The 14,214-nt window shown below is 41.6% G+C and overlaps 1 protein-coding gene across 1 annotated transcript in view; it reads left to right on the top strand.

Moving 5' to 3' along the window:
• Positions 1-14,214, top strand: part of LOC139652363 (potassium/sodium hyperpolarization-activated cyclic nucleotide-gated channel 1) — a 66,956-nt gene that overhangs the window by 34,623 nt on the left and 18,119 nt on the right. Inside the window, exons 4-5 of the mRNA XM_071529418.1 lie at positions 7,044-7,262; positions 14,091-14,214. The exon at positions 14,091-14,214 is cut by the window's right edge and continues 23 nt beyond it. Of these exons, the coding sequence (XP_071385519.1) occupies positions 7,044-7,262; positions 14,091-14,214 (343 nt within the window). The remainder of the gene's footprint in view (positions 1-7,043; positions 7,263-14,090) is intronic.

Below are 14,214 nucleotides of genomic sequence, written 5' to 3'. Positions count from 1 at the left end.
TATCACCATTTCCCTCCGTGCACACTTTCTCTCTCTGTCTTTCTATCTCTCCCTCTCTGAGTCGGGGTCAAATGGACCGTGGTTGCTCCTCTCAGAGGGATGAGATAGTGTAGAAGTGTGTACAGGCCTCCTGGGTAATGCTGATTGTAAATGCTTGCCCCAGGATCTCTGCCTTCTCATCTCCCTCTTTCCGACAAACATCTCTGTAGTACACATGCACACTGACTGCTCAGAGGCATCATACTGGAGGTGCAAATGTCAGCTCTCCTCAGCATCACGACTCAGTATCCCACTCTTATCTTTGCTCTAAGGCGATGAGGGCCAAGTTGCCCAAGTGAGCCAATCCCAACTAACATGTGTTATTCACCCCAACACACATTATCCATCTCCATTTGCACCAAAATTATTTGCAATTAAATAATTTTCCACACAAGTATATCATAATTCATCCTTGCTGATGGGTATTTACACAAAATTAGGCAAATTGCCACCGCCTCGGACATTTACTACAGCAGCAGAGATTTTAAATCTTCCCTTTGATCGGCAACAGTCTGTATTCACATTTACTTTTACGTAAACGACTCGTTGCATCTGTGTTGTGTTGTGTTCCTCTTGCTTGGCATGAATCGCACATATTCTCCTTCATTGTGAATGCAAATCGATACGAATTGGGAATTAAGTAAAAGGCTAATTTGCAGTCTCCTGTGTGGAAGGATCATTTGTGCTGTGGAAAGATAGCTATAGCAGGAGATGGCAGAAAGGCTGCTGAATAAAGTGCTACTGGGGGAAATCTGTTGACTGGAAGCTTATAGGTTAGTTTGAAAATGTGTTGAATATTTAAATCATCTTCCAATGGTAAAGATGAAACTATAGGATGATACAATATGTTGAAACGCTATTACAAAGATGTGTCACGACATATAGGGATGAGATATAAGATTTCTTGTGACATGCTGTGTCTATAGTCTGGACAAAAGAGTCTAGCAGTACAAGTCCGTTGTGACAATAACAATGCTTTCAAATCTCAGAATAATACGTTTTCACAACTTCTTTAACCATTGGGTAGCATTAGCATACAGTTTGTGAATCTATAGTCCCAGGTTTGAAAAACAGAGGTTTTGTCAGCAATGAGATGTGGATAGGAATCAAAACCTTAGGACTTCTAGGTTGTCAGGTCACGGGTATCTAGCACAGTGGTTACTAAGTGTGATGTGGTGGAATCTCTTCCCTGTGGATCCTTGCTGAAGTAGAGGTCTGACTGAGGTCTGGCAAATACAAAGTGAAAAGCCCAGCCCGCATGCAGCATCCCTCTCCTCACACCATCAAAACGCATCAGTGTTCATAAACAAAAATCTTGATAATATCTCCCGCCCGTTTATTGCAGATGTGCTCCCTTTCTTCCATTCATCATAATGCAGTTCTCCATTTGAAAACAAATGACATGCAGCGTCTGGCATTGTGATATTTTCTCCTCTCCTCTCCTCTCCTCTCCTCTCCTCTCCTCTCTACTCGTTCATTTACTTCACACATTTCAGGGTGGCAGAGAATGTCAAAAGAACTCCTCACAAGGTATAAATACTTCATCTCATCCTCTGGCCTGTGAGGGGAGTGACAGTCAGGTGAACGATATTGTCTTCAAAGTTCCCGTCTCTCACTCTCGCCTTAGCTGCATTTGTTTGCTCATGAGTGAGCAGTTTAATCCGCCAAAGAGTCAGATTGCATCACATGTTTCTGTTGTTGCCTCACTCCTTTCGTTCTCCAGCTGTGAGAGGAAGAGTGTGGGGCCAGCGAGGACTGCAGATACTGCTGAGTGGTGCAGAACAGGGTATAGGACGGTTATCTTCTTGACTAATGGCCTGAGAGTAGCTTCTTCCTCTTTGGAAGCTGCATTTACTTAATCACCAGACAAGATAATGCTGCTGTCACTGTGTTAGCTGGGGTGAGAGGGTTATGGGCTACTGGTTTGTTTGCATATGTGTGGATGATATGTGCGTAGGAGTATGGGGTAGTGTGTGTGTGTGTGTGTGTGTGTGTGTGTGTGTGTGTGTGTCTGTGTGTGTGTCTGTGTGTGTGTGTCTGTGTGTGTGTGTGCGTGTGTGTGTGTGTGTGTGTGTATGTACATGTCTGTATGGTTGTGTGTGCTTATTGTGGGTGGGGGTGTTCTTGTCCAGGCTCATTTGAATTTTGATTGCTGAGCAGAAGCCCACTGAGGATGTGTGGGGAGGATTAATGCCTGAGAGAGAGAGAGAGAGAGAGAGAGAGAGAGATAGAGAGAGAGAGAGAGAGGGAGAGAGAGAGACAGAGACAGAGAGAGAGAGAGAGACAGAGTGAAAGAGAGATGGGCAGACAGACAGACAGATAGATAGACAGACGGAGCCAGAGAGGCCTGGCTAACCATGCATAACCACCCTTCAGCATCAGTCACCCTCCCTGGCCTCTTTTGTCCTTGGACCTCCCACTACTGTCCCATCTATTTCTCCCCAAACCCCTGAATGAGTCACTTCCAATAGCCTGGCTCAGTCTAGAGTTTATGAATTAATCAAACTTTCTTCTCTCTCACATGGCACTTCAATCACCATGAAGACTACCCGGTTTCATCTCAGTAGAAAGCGAGACTCCTTTTTGCCTGGTGTGAATCAAGGTTTTCTCCATTCTCCTGTTGGACTATTTGGTTTTATAGTGTTTGTTTTGGAAGTTGGTGGGTGTGTTATTTACCTCTCAGCCCCCTTCGACACTGCTTGCTGACAATTAGCGGGTATTGATTACTGTTGTCAGGGAAATTCTCACTTTATTTAGCTATGCTGGGTGTTTCCCTAGAATTCACAGATGGCCCTTAAAAAAACAATAAGGGAAAAAAAATGAAATTGTGCACTTTAATACTCCGGGAAAGAGATTATCATTATAGGCCAAAAATTTAAAATGTCACAATTACCTCTTCATTTAATGAATAGAAACACATCAGGTGAAAAAAAACAAAATCCTTGGCTGACACCCGAGATATAGGCCTTTCGGCTATGTTACGATTACCTTTTTTTTCTTTCCCTCTATTATTAAAAGGGATGTTGCTGTGCTTAGTGGTGGTAAAATGTTTCTCTCTGTAAGGTCATTTTGTGCCAGAGAATGAAAGGATTAGTGAAATGTGAAAATACGGTTTTCTGGTGAAACAATTTGGGACACAAGATCACTATTGTTATGTGTGGCCATCAGCTAAATCAGTGGTTTCTGGGTAAGATACACTGCTGCTGTGAATCCTCATCTTGCCGACCTATATGTGATACCCAAGTGAGCCTGGAGATCCTTTCACTTCCTCACTGTGGTGTTCAAAGGCTGTTGTGTCATTTGTGCACGCTCAGGGAGAACAGCTTGTGGTTTGATTATGTAATTGATAAATAAAAATTGCTCAAAACAGCTTTTCATGCATGGGACAGCTTGCTGGGTTTATAGAGATTTACATGACTGAGTAATGAAAAAACATCAGATAATGGTGAATTTGTTTGCGCATTCACTGTTTCACCTTGTGAAATATGGGAAACCATATTAAGGAAATTACAGCATTCTCTTTAGTGAAAGCAATGAGAAATGTTTGTAAAAATGAAATATGATGAAATTCTGTACCAAAACAAACAAAAATGTGAAATCTATATATGCACACACATTCTAAAAGACTCTTTATAGTGTAATTTCCACAGGAATGTGACTAATTTTGATCGCATTTGTGTTATAAATTGAAATAATATTTTTTCATGTTAGCATTTCAAATCTAAAATGATCCTGTCAATCCCAAACACCACTGTATATACAGTGAAAATCTGCCTATGCTTTCACCGATCTATTATGCTACAGTGATACTAGGACAGCCTTTGAATCAGTGTTCATCTCTGGCATTGGGATGACGGTGAATTATTGATTGCCTTCACTGTCACATAACCAATTACATGTTGTGTCTTGGGCTTGTTGGACTGAGGAAATTATAGAAATATTGTATTTGAATAATGTATTGAAGTGGTTAATTATTAAATTGTGTATTATTTTAGTTTCAAAAAGGAAATTCCACCAATTATCCACAATAGAAAATGTTTTTGCAAAGTATTGTTTATGCCTCTTCAGTTCTGTCTCAGTACGTGTAAAACAAAATTATGTTGGTTAAAATTAGGTAGTGTTTCCCATTTTAATACTAAAAGCTTTTTTATTAAAGTAGATTTTAAGCTGTTAATTAGAATACTTTGGCAATGACGTGGGCTGAGATTAGTTTTAATGCATTTCATAATGGAATCCAAGAATTTACCGTACTGCTCTGTGAAATACTTTTAAATAACAGAGCTACTGAAACATGAATATGCAGCATCTGATGTGAGCTGCATCCAGCAAAAGAGATATTTAGAGAGAGCTAGGAGGAACTGAAAACTATTGTATACATCTGCTGTGATGGTTAGAGAATTGAACTTGAGTGGACCTGAAAAGAATAGAAAGGAATAAACTCATTATCAGGTGAAACAGAATAGAATTATGATACATTTACTGTTTTAGTTGAGGACCCAGATGAGATGTAGTATGACGTCCTGCAAACTAATGAGGGCTAGTTATCTCATCAGGTGGAGACCCACTAGAGATATACAGTACCTGTGAAACATTTTTATATCATGGTTTAAGAAATGCTGCTTGAAGAGCCTCAAGTAAGCACAGTAGGTGGGCTTTTGCTTTTGGTTTGGTGTTTATTGTTACTATACACAGTAGAACTAGTTCTGATCATAGTGAGCTGTTTCCATTTGAACTCCATGGCAGGCAATAGTATGTAACCCATACTCCAAAAGATAATAAGTCAAGATCATGATCACGATCATTAGCTTGGTGTTTATTATGTAGCAACGTGCAAAAAAGTAGAAAGAGCAGTGCAGACATTTCCTGCTGTATTTACTTATGCACCCACCACAAGGACAAACAAAAAAGGGTGCAATGAGTCACTCTTCACCTTACTATTTGTTCCATGGCAAAATTACATTTCTGTGCTCGAAGTGGTCCATACATACACATACGTGAACACAAGCATTGTGCGGTATTGCTCAATAAACAGTTCCCCGCCATCTCAACCACATGTGCTAAATGTACACAAGTCAAAGGACACCTCAGGCCCGGTTGTCACCAGTTGTGTGTTTGTGAGGCCCGTGACCTTGTGTGTGGCATTTGTTGCAGTTCCATGGTTGGGTGAGTTGCATGCGTGTGTGTCTGTGTGTCGCTGGGTGGTTGACTGAGTGTGTGGGAGTGTGTTGTGTTTCCACAATACTAAAATATTTATTTCTACATATAGCATCAAACATTTCCACTTTTGTGAAAGCTGTGGAAAGATCGGTGGCTATTTATATGGCGCTTGAGCTTTATATTGGCTAAGCCCTTGTTTAGATTCATATCACATCACTTCACCAGAGTGAGCTGATGCAATTGTGGTGTTAAATTTGAAACTGCCAAGTCCAGCAAACTGGATTCAATTTTTTTTTATTAAGGCTGGCAAGTGTAATTATCAACTAATTTTCTCATCAGTCTCTGAAAGAAACAACTATCAGCATGGAGACGGGAATTCATTTGAATAGGTGAGTCAGCTAGGACAGATGGCTTAGCTGTGAAGTCACTCACTTACTAAATCTCAGCTGATGAATACTTTGGAGTTAAGCAGAACAGAGAATGGCACGAAAAAAGACACCAGTGCTTGGACATAATGGGATGTGGGATATAACTACTTGGCGAGAGGAACTATGTCAGCCTGTGGGAGAGACAGTGATTAACTGTATTTTCTTGTGGCTTCATATTTCTTTCATTAGCTATTCTGTTTTGGGGAGACAAGGTATTCTGTGTAAGAAAAGAACGCTCCCTCAGCACTTTTTGTTCACAGAGGGGGAAACTATTGGAGGAGTCAGCAACTTGGCTGTGGCTACAAGGATGTACCAGAGAGCTGTCGCATTTGTCTCCAGAATGGAGCTTACTGGGTTTCACAGATGTAGCCTGGCTGGGCCTGTTCAATTGCTCACTGCAGCTAGAGATTTTGCAGGTCTCTGGGGAGAAGCGGCACACTCTCATATATGACATGTAATGTATTAAAAGCGTAGTCTAAATTGTACTGTGACTCCTAGCAGTAAATTACTTCTACTTTTTGTAGAAGTTGAGGTTGCAGATCATAGCAACAAAAAGTGAAAAAAGGCTCAGTTGGAATAGAAGCAGTCAATTTTCAAGCCCTAAAAGCTTCAAAAGTCCCATATACTGTGAAAAAATCTACTCATGCTACACAACTAGCCATTTGAATATATTTTTAACAAAGAATTAAAAAGACAACACTTTTATCCATTCAAGCTGATGTGCCGGATGCCAGATGCCAGAGTTAGCGCTAAGCTTTCCAATAGCTGTACGTTGATGTGTGTGTGTGTGGAGCGGACTGCAGCAGGGTTCCCTCCCTCGCAGCCCTGTGTTTCTGCTCCTCTGCCTCCAACACACTGAATCCCATTAGAACACTTGTGATAATCGAACCTGAGAAGGCACAATCCAGGCCAGTCCCCCCCCCCCTCCCCTCCCTCTGCGCCTCTCCCTGTGAAAGATGCCCTAGGCTTAAGGGAAACTATACATCAGACGTCTGAAACTAATGCAATGTAATCTTTTTTGATTAGAACTTGCAGCCATCAATTGTTTTGCACCCGGTGGCAAATGGGAAAAGATTGGAGCGAGCCAGACAGGAGGGAGAGCAGAGAGGGGAAAAAAGAACAGCAAGCGTTGAAAGGCTGAAGACTGAATGAGAGAGAGAGAGCGAGAGAGAGAGAGAGAGAGAGAGGGAGAGGGTAGAAAGTTTAGTCACTCAGTGTGGACATTAGGCTCTGAGGCATGAAGAGTATGTTGGCAGAATGTTCGGTGGAGGTTCAGTGATCCATCAAACAAAAGCCTGCCTTTCCATTCTGCCTGCTGGAGAGCCTTCCCTTCCTGCCTTGCCTTGCAGTAACTCCCCACCCCCCACCCCCTCTCTGTCTCCACTTTTCCTCCCTCTCTCCCTCTCTCCATCCTTCCAGAACGATTCCTGGGGCAAGCAGTACTCCTATGCCCTCTTCAAAGCCATGAGCCACATGCTGTGCATCGGGTACGGTGCCCGGGCGCCCGTCAGCATGTCCGACCTGTGGATCACCATGCTGAGTATGATTGTAGGCGCCACCTGCTACGCCATGTTTGTGGGCCACGCAACTGCTCTAATCCAATCACTGGACTCCTCGCGCAGGCAGTACCAAGAGAAGGTAAGAGTAGCACATACTACAGTGTTTACCGTGTTTGTGAGATTAAAAAGTAGATTGGGTTTACACAGTACTGAATGTTGTTTCATTGACATATCTTTAAACTAATATTTAAATCTATCTTATCATGGGACCTTGGAGGTTTGGTCTGGGATGGTCTTAAAATATTACTGTGAGGGTTTTGCTCTTTCCCACTACATAAAACTCCTACTTATAGGAACTAGACTTAAGTAAATTAGGCCTTCTCTCAGTGGCCCTGAGGACCAAGGGGTTGAGCTGTCACAGATCATAATATCCAGGGGGTGGTGGCTAGGAAAGAGGATTTTCCCCCCAAGCAGATCACAGAAGTTCCGGCAGGGTGAGGAGGTCAGCAGCGGGACCATCCCCCGCATTGTTTGGGTGCTGCCAGTGAACAAATTATGTTCTTCTCTTTCATTTTAGCCCCTATTACATCATTTTTTGCGTGGAGGGTGATTATCCAGCATTTCAGCCGAGCCACCATCTGTGATCTCGCTGAGGGGCTGAGGCAATTCCCAGAACACAAGGATATGACTGATGCACTTGCACACAAGAACCTGAGTTTAACTCCCAAACTTTTGCTATGCTTATGTTGCACAATTCTATCTGCATGAGCATACCGCTGTAGTGCAGGGGATTATAATATAATATATATTAGATATGTCTTAATCCACTTTAGAGCATGGGTATGATTAAAAATGAAGTGCTGACCTTTACCTGATACTGTAACAAAGTCGGCGTAAGATGAGATGGACTGGTTCGACTCTGAGTTATCATGCATATAGACACAATCTGTTTATTTTTTATCAACATAGCATGACTCGACACAGGACGCATTTTTAAAACCTTCCAACCAATCTAGGAACATTGGCCGAAATTGGCTATGATTATTATTTCAGTTTTGCAGACGTTTGTGTTTTCAAACTCACACCCACAAATTTGTGTTTGTCAGAAGAGCTCATACCATAAATGCACATTTACACATACACACAAATGCACGCACACACACACACACACACACACACACACACACACACACACACACTGGGCCAGGACTGATACACAAAGCACACATCAATTATCCTGTGGGAGGTAGTTGGCAGAATCCTTATCAGAGCAGGACACAGCGGTAGAGTCACCTTGGCGGTGACTATGGCAAGGCACGCTCAAATGTACCAAGCAGTTTATTAATTTACATCCTGCATCTAAAAGCATTAGCTGTTATCGTTTCATTCCAATATGATGGCCTGACCTTGCCAGCCTCTCCCATGGTCAATGCAAGGTAGGGAAACCAGCCCCTGTATTTGTGGTTCAGTGTTGTAATGGCGTTTGACATGGCAGTCAAAAAGTTAAATGCTTATAAATGCAATCTATATTCACTGCCTTTGCAAAACAAGAGTACAAATACTATATCCTTGAGTGTCTTTGCTGTACAAAACCACATTAAAATAGTGAAATGTTCATGGTATGTGAGGAATTTCTACTATAGGAGTATAATCTAGTCATCATGACAAGATCACAGGCCAGCTATGGAACAAATCACAAGTGGGATCATGGAATGGTAATCATTCTATTTCATCATCCTCTGACAGATTTAATTTCTCCCACACACTAATTATCAGTAGCATCTATCTAGTCATTGTCTAAGGTGTTATCTTGGCTGCCACTGCTCTGATAGCAGATCAGAACAAGTCAATGCACTCCAAAATGATGACAGAGAGAGATGGGGCTGGATTGGGCAGCCTGCCTCAGCGCAGGAAATTATAGACTGAAAAAACAAAACAAACAACTAACAACGAATGACATTTTATTTTTCCTGATGACACCCCTGTGAGTGGCATGGGCATTTGATTCATAGCAGTTCATAGCATGAGTTTTACTCACAACAAATGCAGCATATGAACATTTTTAGAAATTCCTTTTGTTTATGCCTTCATCCAAACATAATTTTGAATGCATATACATACATTCACTGGGTACTGGTGGTTGTCAACACGAAGTAATTGAATTACATACATGAATTACATACATACATGAATTACATGAATTACATACATGAATTGAATTACATACAATAACATACATGTAGCACCTTACATAAGTCAGAATTACAGTGGTACAGCCAGATACATAGATGCTACAGCCCATTCCACTGAAAGTGAATGACAGCAGGTCGCCCACAGCAAACAAGTCAGGCATTAGAAGTCACTGTTTGAATTAGTGACACGCCTCTTGCTCAGTATGTGATGTACATCTGCTTCACAGCAAATCTGCTTAATCTACATCCCGGTTTATCCTTTCAACATCCCTCCAGGCATTGAACTGACAACTTAGAGGCTGTGAATGCCATGTTCATGGTAACAGAGCCCCAGTGTGTAGCTGGATTCAGCCAGGGCTGATTTGCTGCATGGCTGTGCAGATCAGGGGAGCAGGCTGAGGAGCAGCAGGGATGGGTTCAGGGTGTTCAGCCTCTAGTCGTTTCATCTATCATTGCCACAGCTGGGATGGGAAACATGGATGGAGTGGTGGAGGGATGGGTAGAGATGGATAGAAGGTGTGAGGCAAGAGGTTAGCTAAGGACAGAGGACATATGGTTATAGGACAGAGGATATATGTGACTTTGGGGAGATGGACAGAGTCAAGGAGATGAGGGAGGAGAGACTGAGCATTAAAGGAGAAGAAAGGATGAAGTGAGTAATTGAGAGAATGAACTCATTATTGTCTATCAATAGGTTCTATTTAAATTAGAATCATCCTGCCTGCTTATGACTAGTAATAACATCTTTTTCACAGTCTTTAATCTTGAGAGTTACCTAAAGTCCTTAAGGGATTAAACAAGGGAGAAAAGAGGAAAGAGAGGGAGACTGTGATATAAAAGGTGGAAAGAGATACTGAGAGAAAGAGAAAGAGGAAGAGAAGGAGGGAGGCGGGAGAGAGAGTGTGAGTATTTGTGGTCATGTCTGCTGCAATGCCCTGGTGCTGGATGACTGTGGACCAGCGTACAGCTGTGTGTCAATCAGCAGCTGTCAGCCAAGAAACTATTATTCCTTTAGACGTGTACAAGCTGCACCTTACTTCATTACAAGGTGTAGAGTCTTATGCAACATTATATCAAACTCTCGTAACTCGTAATTGAATGCAGCCATCAGAGTATCAAGAACATCTCCTGAAAACACATGAACATTTGGAAGCTTTGATCCTGAGACAATTTTTGCAGTTTCAAAGTGTAAATAGTGTGGTATGTATATTTTTGTCATACCAATTATGCAAGCAGCCGCGCTCATCGTTTTTTTCCAGAATGGAAACAGGATGGAGCAGGGCCACAGTTAAGTGGCATTAACCTTTCTGAAAACATTTTTGCTTGAGTGTTTACAAGCTGTGTAGAGAATACAATATGGGTCTGTGTTATCTCAGCTGCTTATGCATTTAGAGAGACAAAGGCGTTCGATTGTTTCCTGTTGTTGATAACACTGAAAGGTATCAAATCTGTTTCTGCTCAATTAAAGATCCATTTGTGCACACTAAGCAAAATCTTTTACATCTTGTCAAACTAATTCCAAGCCTGCCTTACTTAGGTTGGCTCTCTCATCACAGAATCCTTGTTAACATTGCATATTCACAAGGTGTCACCTTTATTCACAAACAGTACATTATGTTTAGCGAATGTGTTTTTGTATTTTATAATATTTAATTATGATTTAGCATGGCTAACATAGAAGCTCATATATCCCCGTAGTAAGAATGCATGTGAAAATGTCATGGATGTTGTTCTTGTAGACAACAAAGAGCCCCCAGGCTGTAGAATATCAACAGCAATGACTGACAGAGCCACTGGCAACCACAGATCTGGGTTAATTTGGTGCCAGTGGCACATCCCAATGTGAGTAGGACTGACTAGGCTTAGGCTATTTCTAGAGAGAGAGAGGGAGAGAGAGAGAGAGAGAGAGAGAATTGTAGTGGACCTCATCTGATTTCATTTTGGAAGTGTAGTCAGCAAATTGCTCCGTTATAATGTGCAGCTAGTGTACTGTGCAAATGCTAGAACAATAGTCTTACAGGCTCAGGACAAGGTAATATGACTTAACCAATAACACAGGATTTAGAATCTGTGCGAGCGGAAATGAATGCGTTCAATGAAATATCAATTGATATGTGTCAAAAAAAAAAAAAGACAGATCAGTATTGGTGCTTATTCTGTGCCATCACAAATCTCATACCGGACATGACCAAAAGCAAACCCTCTATATCTCGAGGCCACATTTCAAACCCAAAATGTCAGACACTCTCCAACTTCTGCTATGTACTCAGAATAAATCAATTTCCCGCAAACAAAACCCTGGCCCCTTATCACCTTTCTGCAGCTGGGAGAGGAATCAATGAGAAAGACGACGTGACACGAGCGTCTTCTCTCACGCTGACAAATGTCATTTTGTGGGCCATGCTTGCATCACGCTGGCCATGCAGCCTGCCACTGGGCCACCAACCTCACGGCTGCTGTTGCCTCTCGACAATTGTTCTACCCTGATTACCAGAGGCAATGTGAGAGACAGTGTTTATTTTCAGTTGCGAGGGCCTTCGACCGGCTTGGAAGATTCTGTTCACACCCCTGTCTGCCGTATACCTGTGTGAGTAAACCGTGGCTGATTAAAATGGATGAGCCGCTAAAGTATCCTTATCTCTCTCTCTCTCTCTCTCTCTCCTGTGAGTCAATACTTGCCTTTAGTTTAATTCTCATTAAGATTCAATTAATTACCAGCAAGGGACCCTTTTTACTGGCCTTTTTACTGGCTATGTTGGACAAAATCACAGTCCATCCATGCATATGCAGTGAGGATAAAGTGGCTTCTCTCCATTCTGCTCTCTCTCTCTCTCTCTCTGTCTCTCTCTCTGTCTCTCTCTCCCTCCCTCTCTCTCTCTCTTTCTCTCTCTCTCTCATTCTTTCTCATTCACTGTCTCTGCCTCTGTCTCTGTCTTGCTCTCTCTCACAACTGAATTTTTGAGATCACTTCCTGAAATTCCCAGTATCCCTTCTAGACACCTCCGTCCACACCGTCTCTGTCGCACATTGATGACATGGGCGTCCTGGTGACTTCCAAGCTGTCCAGTGAAGCAAAAGGAAAAAAAAACAAAACACTTTAACATCTTGAAGCTACATTTTCCTCTTCAGAATCAGTTCTACTTCTAGCATTCCAGGACAATTTTAGTTTACACATCATGATATTTGGATAATATAGTAGCATTTGCTTCAGTTTCTTGTGAACTCTTTGTTCATCCCTTTAAAACCATAGCAACATTTTTGTTTTTGAGAAAAGCCCATTTCTCCAAAGATTTTACTAATACTAATTTAGCTTAAATTATTCAATACTTTCTCTCACCTGACTGTTTCTCTACACAAATATACCACTATTTTATATCTTAATAACCAATGATATTTTAACACAAAATAATCAATCATTTATGTTTCCTTACAGTGGTTTCAGAATAATGAACCTGTAAGGACTAGTAAACGATCAAGTAATTTACTATATCTGTTTCCTTAGCTTTATTTATTGCTGGTTACTGTGTACTTAATGTGAGGTTATTGAGAAATTCCAGGTTAATTAGCTGTAATGATGATAAATTAGCAGCCTGTAAATTGATACATTACCTGCATAGCATAGCATTTCTAAAACAAAGTTTACAAAGTGTTTCAAAAGACACAGAAACAAAGTTACTGCAAAGAAACAGAGCAAAGAAGAGGACTGTGGCAAAAACAAAGTCAGCCATTAGGGTAGGTGCGTGGGGAAATATTATACCAACAAGTATAGTGGTATAATAGTAATAATTCTAACTTAATTTGATTAGATGATGGTAGAGGATGAGTCTGAGTATTTTATTTTATGATATGAAGCCATTTCTTCACAAAGTGAAGCATTCCTGTCACATGACAGGAGTGCAGTGACAATCAGCAAGTCCTTCCACTGTTCACCAATGATAAACCAGAGGAGCTTTGCCTAGTCATAGACGGATAGATTACACAACACAGTACCTGGAGACAGGGGCAGTGTTAGTGGCGGAAAAGGGAGGATACTTTTAGGGGACCCCATATAAGAGGGGGGACTTGTCAAGGCCATATTGTACTGTTCCATCTTGTTAGGGGACCTAACCTGAAGTTATCCTTTTGATGTCACATGGTTGGATGCATGGCAAAACTTAATAATCAGAACTGTTGGTTACAATGTACCTGTGAACCATTCAGATTTAAAGAAATCATGAAGAAATATGAAAGAGAAATCATGCAAAAAATTATCATGTGATCAGTCATGCACGCTGTGCCATCTGGATCTTACTCTACGCAAACGCTAAATCTCTCTCTAGGATATCAGGTATACCTTGCTAGTTCACATTAGATCATGGGTTGGTTGGCTATTAGGACAGGGCTTCCTGCATGGGTGAGATAATCGGAGCTGCTACCTTGGTCTGACATAGCCCCAGGCCTGTACTTGTTCCTACTTTCTTTCACCACCTGCCTCCCTCATTCTATCTCTCCCTCCCTACGCACAGAACCAGGACATGGCACTATGACTATGTGAGAGCACGGCTTGTCCTCAATACAGAGACACAAATACAGACTGTATGAACACCATATTTTTGTGGGGGGTTGCTGTTTATTCTAGGTGCACTTTGAAAACTTCTGCTTTTTTTCCATCATCTATCTATGGTACTAACATTTACATAAGAGTGGAATATATGCTTGAATTATTAACACATTAACTTGTTAGTAATGACAGCTGTCATTGAACTGATATCCATCTGTCTTCTTTGCCTTCCCAGTACAAACAAGTGGAGCAGTACATGTCCTTCCACAAGCTTCCGGCAGACATGCGTCAGAAAATCCATGACTACTATGAGCATCGCTACCAAGGCAAGATCTTTGATGAGGACAACATCCTGAGTG

This window comes from Centroberyx affinis, unplaced genomic scaffold, assembly GCF_046629955.1.
Source record: "Centroberyx affinis isolate AG114_WGS23_722 - 3 ecotype Tasmania unplaced genomic scaffold, CSIRO-AGI_Caff_v1 ptg001787l_1, whole genome shotgun sequence".
NCBI classification, from domain to species: domain Eukaryota; kingdom Metazoa; phylum Chordata; class Actinopteri; order Beryciformes; family Berycidae; genus Centroberyx; species Centroberyx affinis.
Note: the sequence above shows the minus strand (reverse complement) of the source record. Positions and strands in the feature narration are given on the sequence as shown.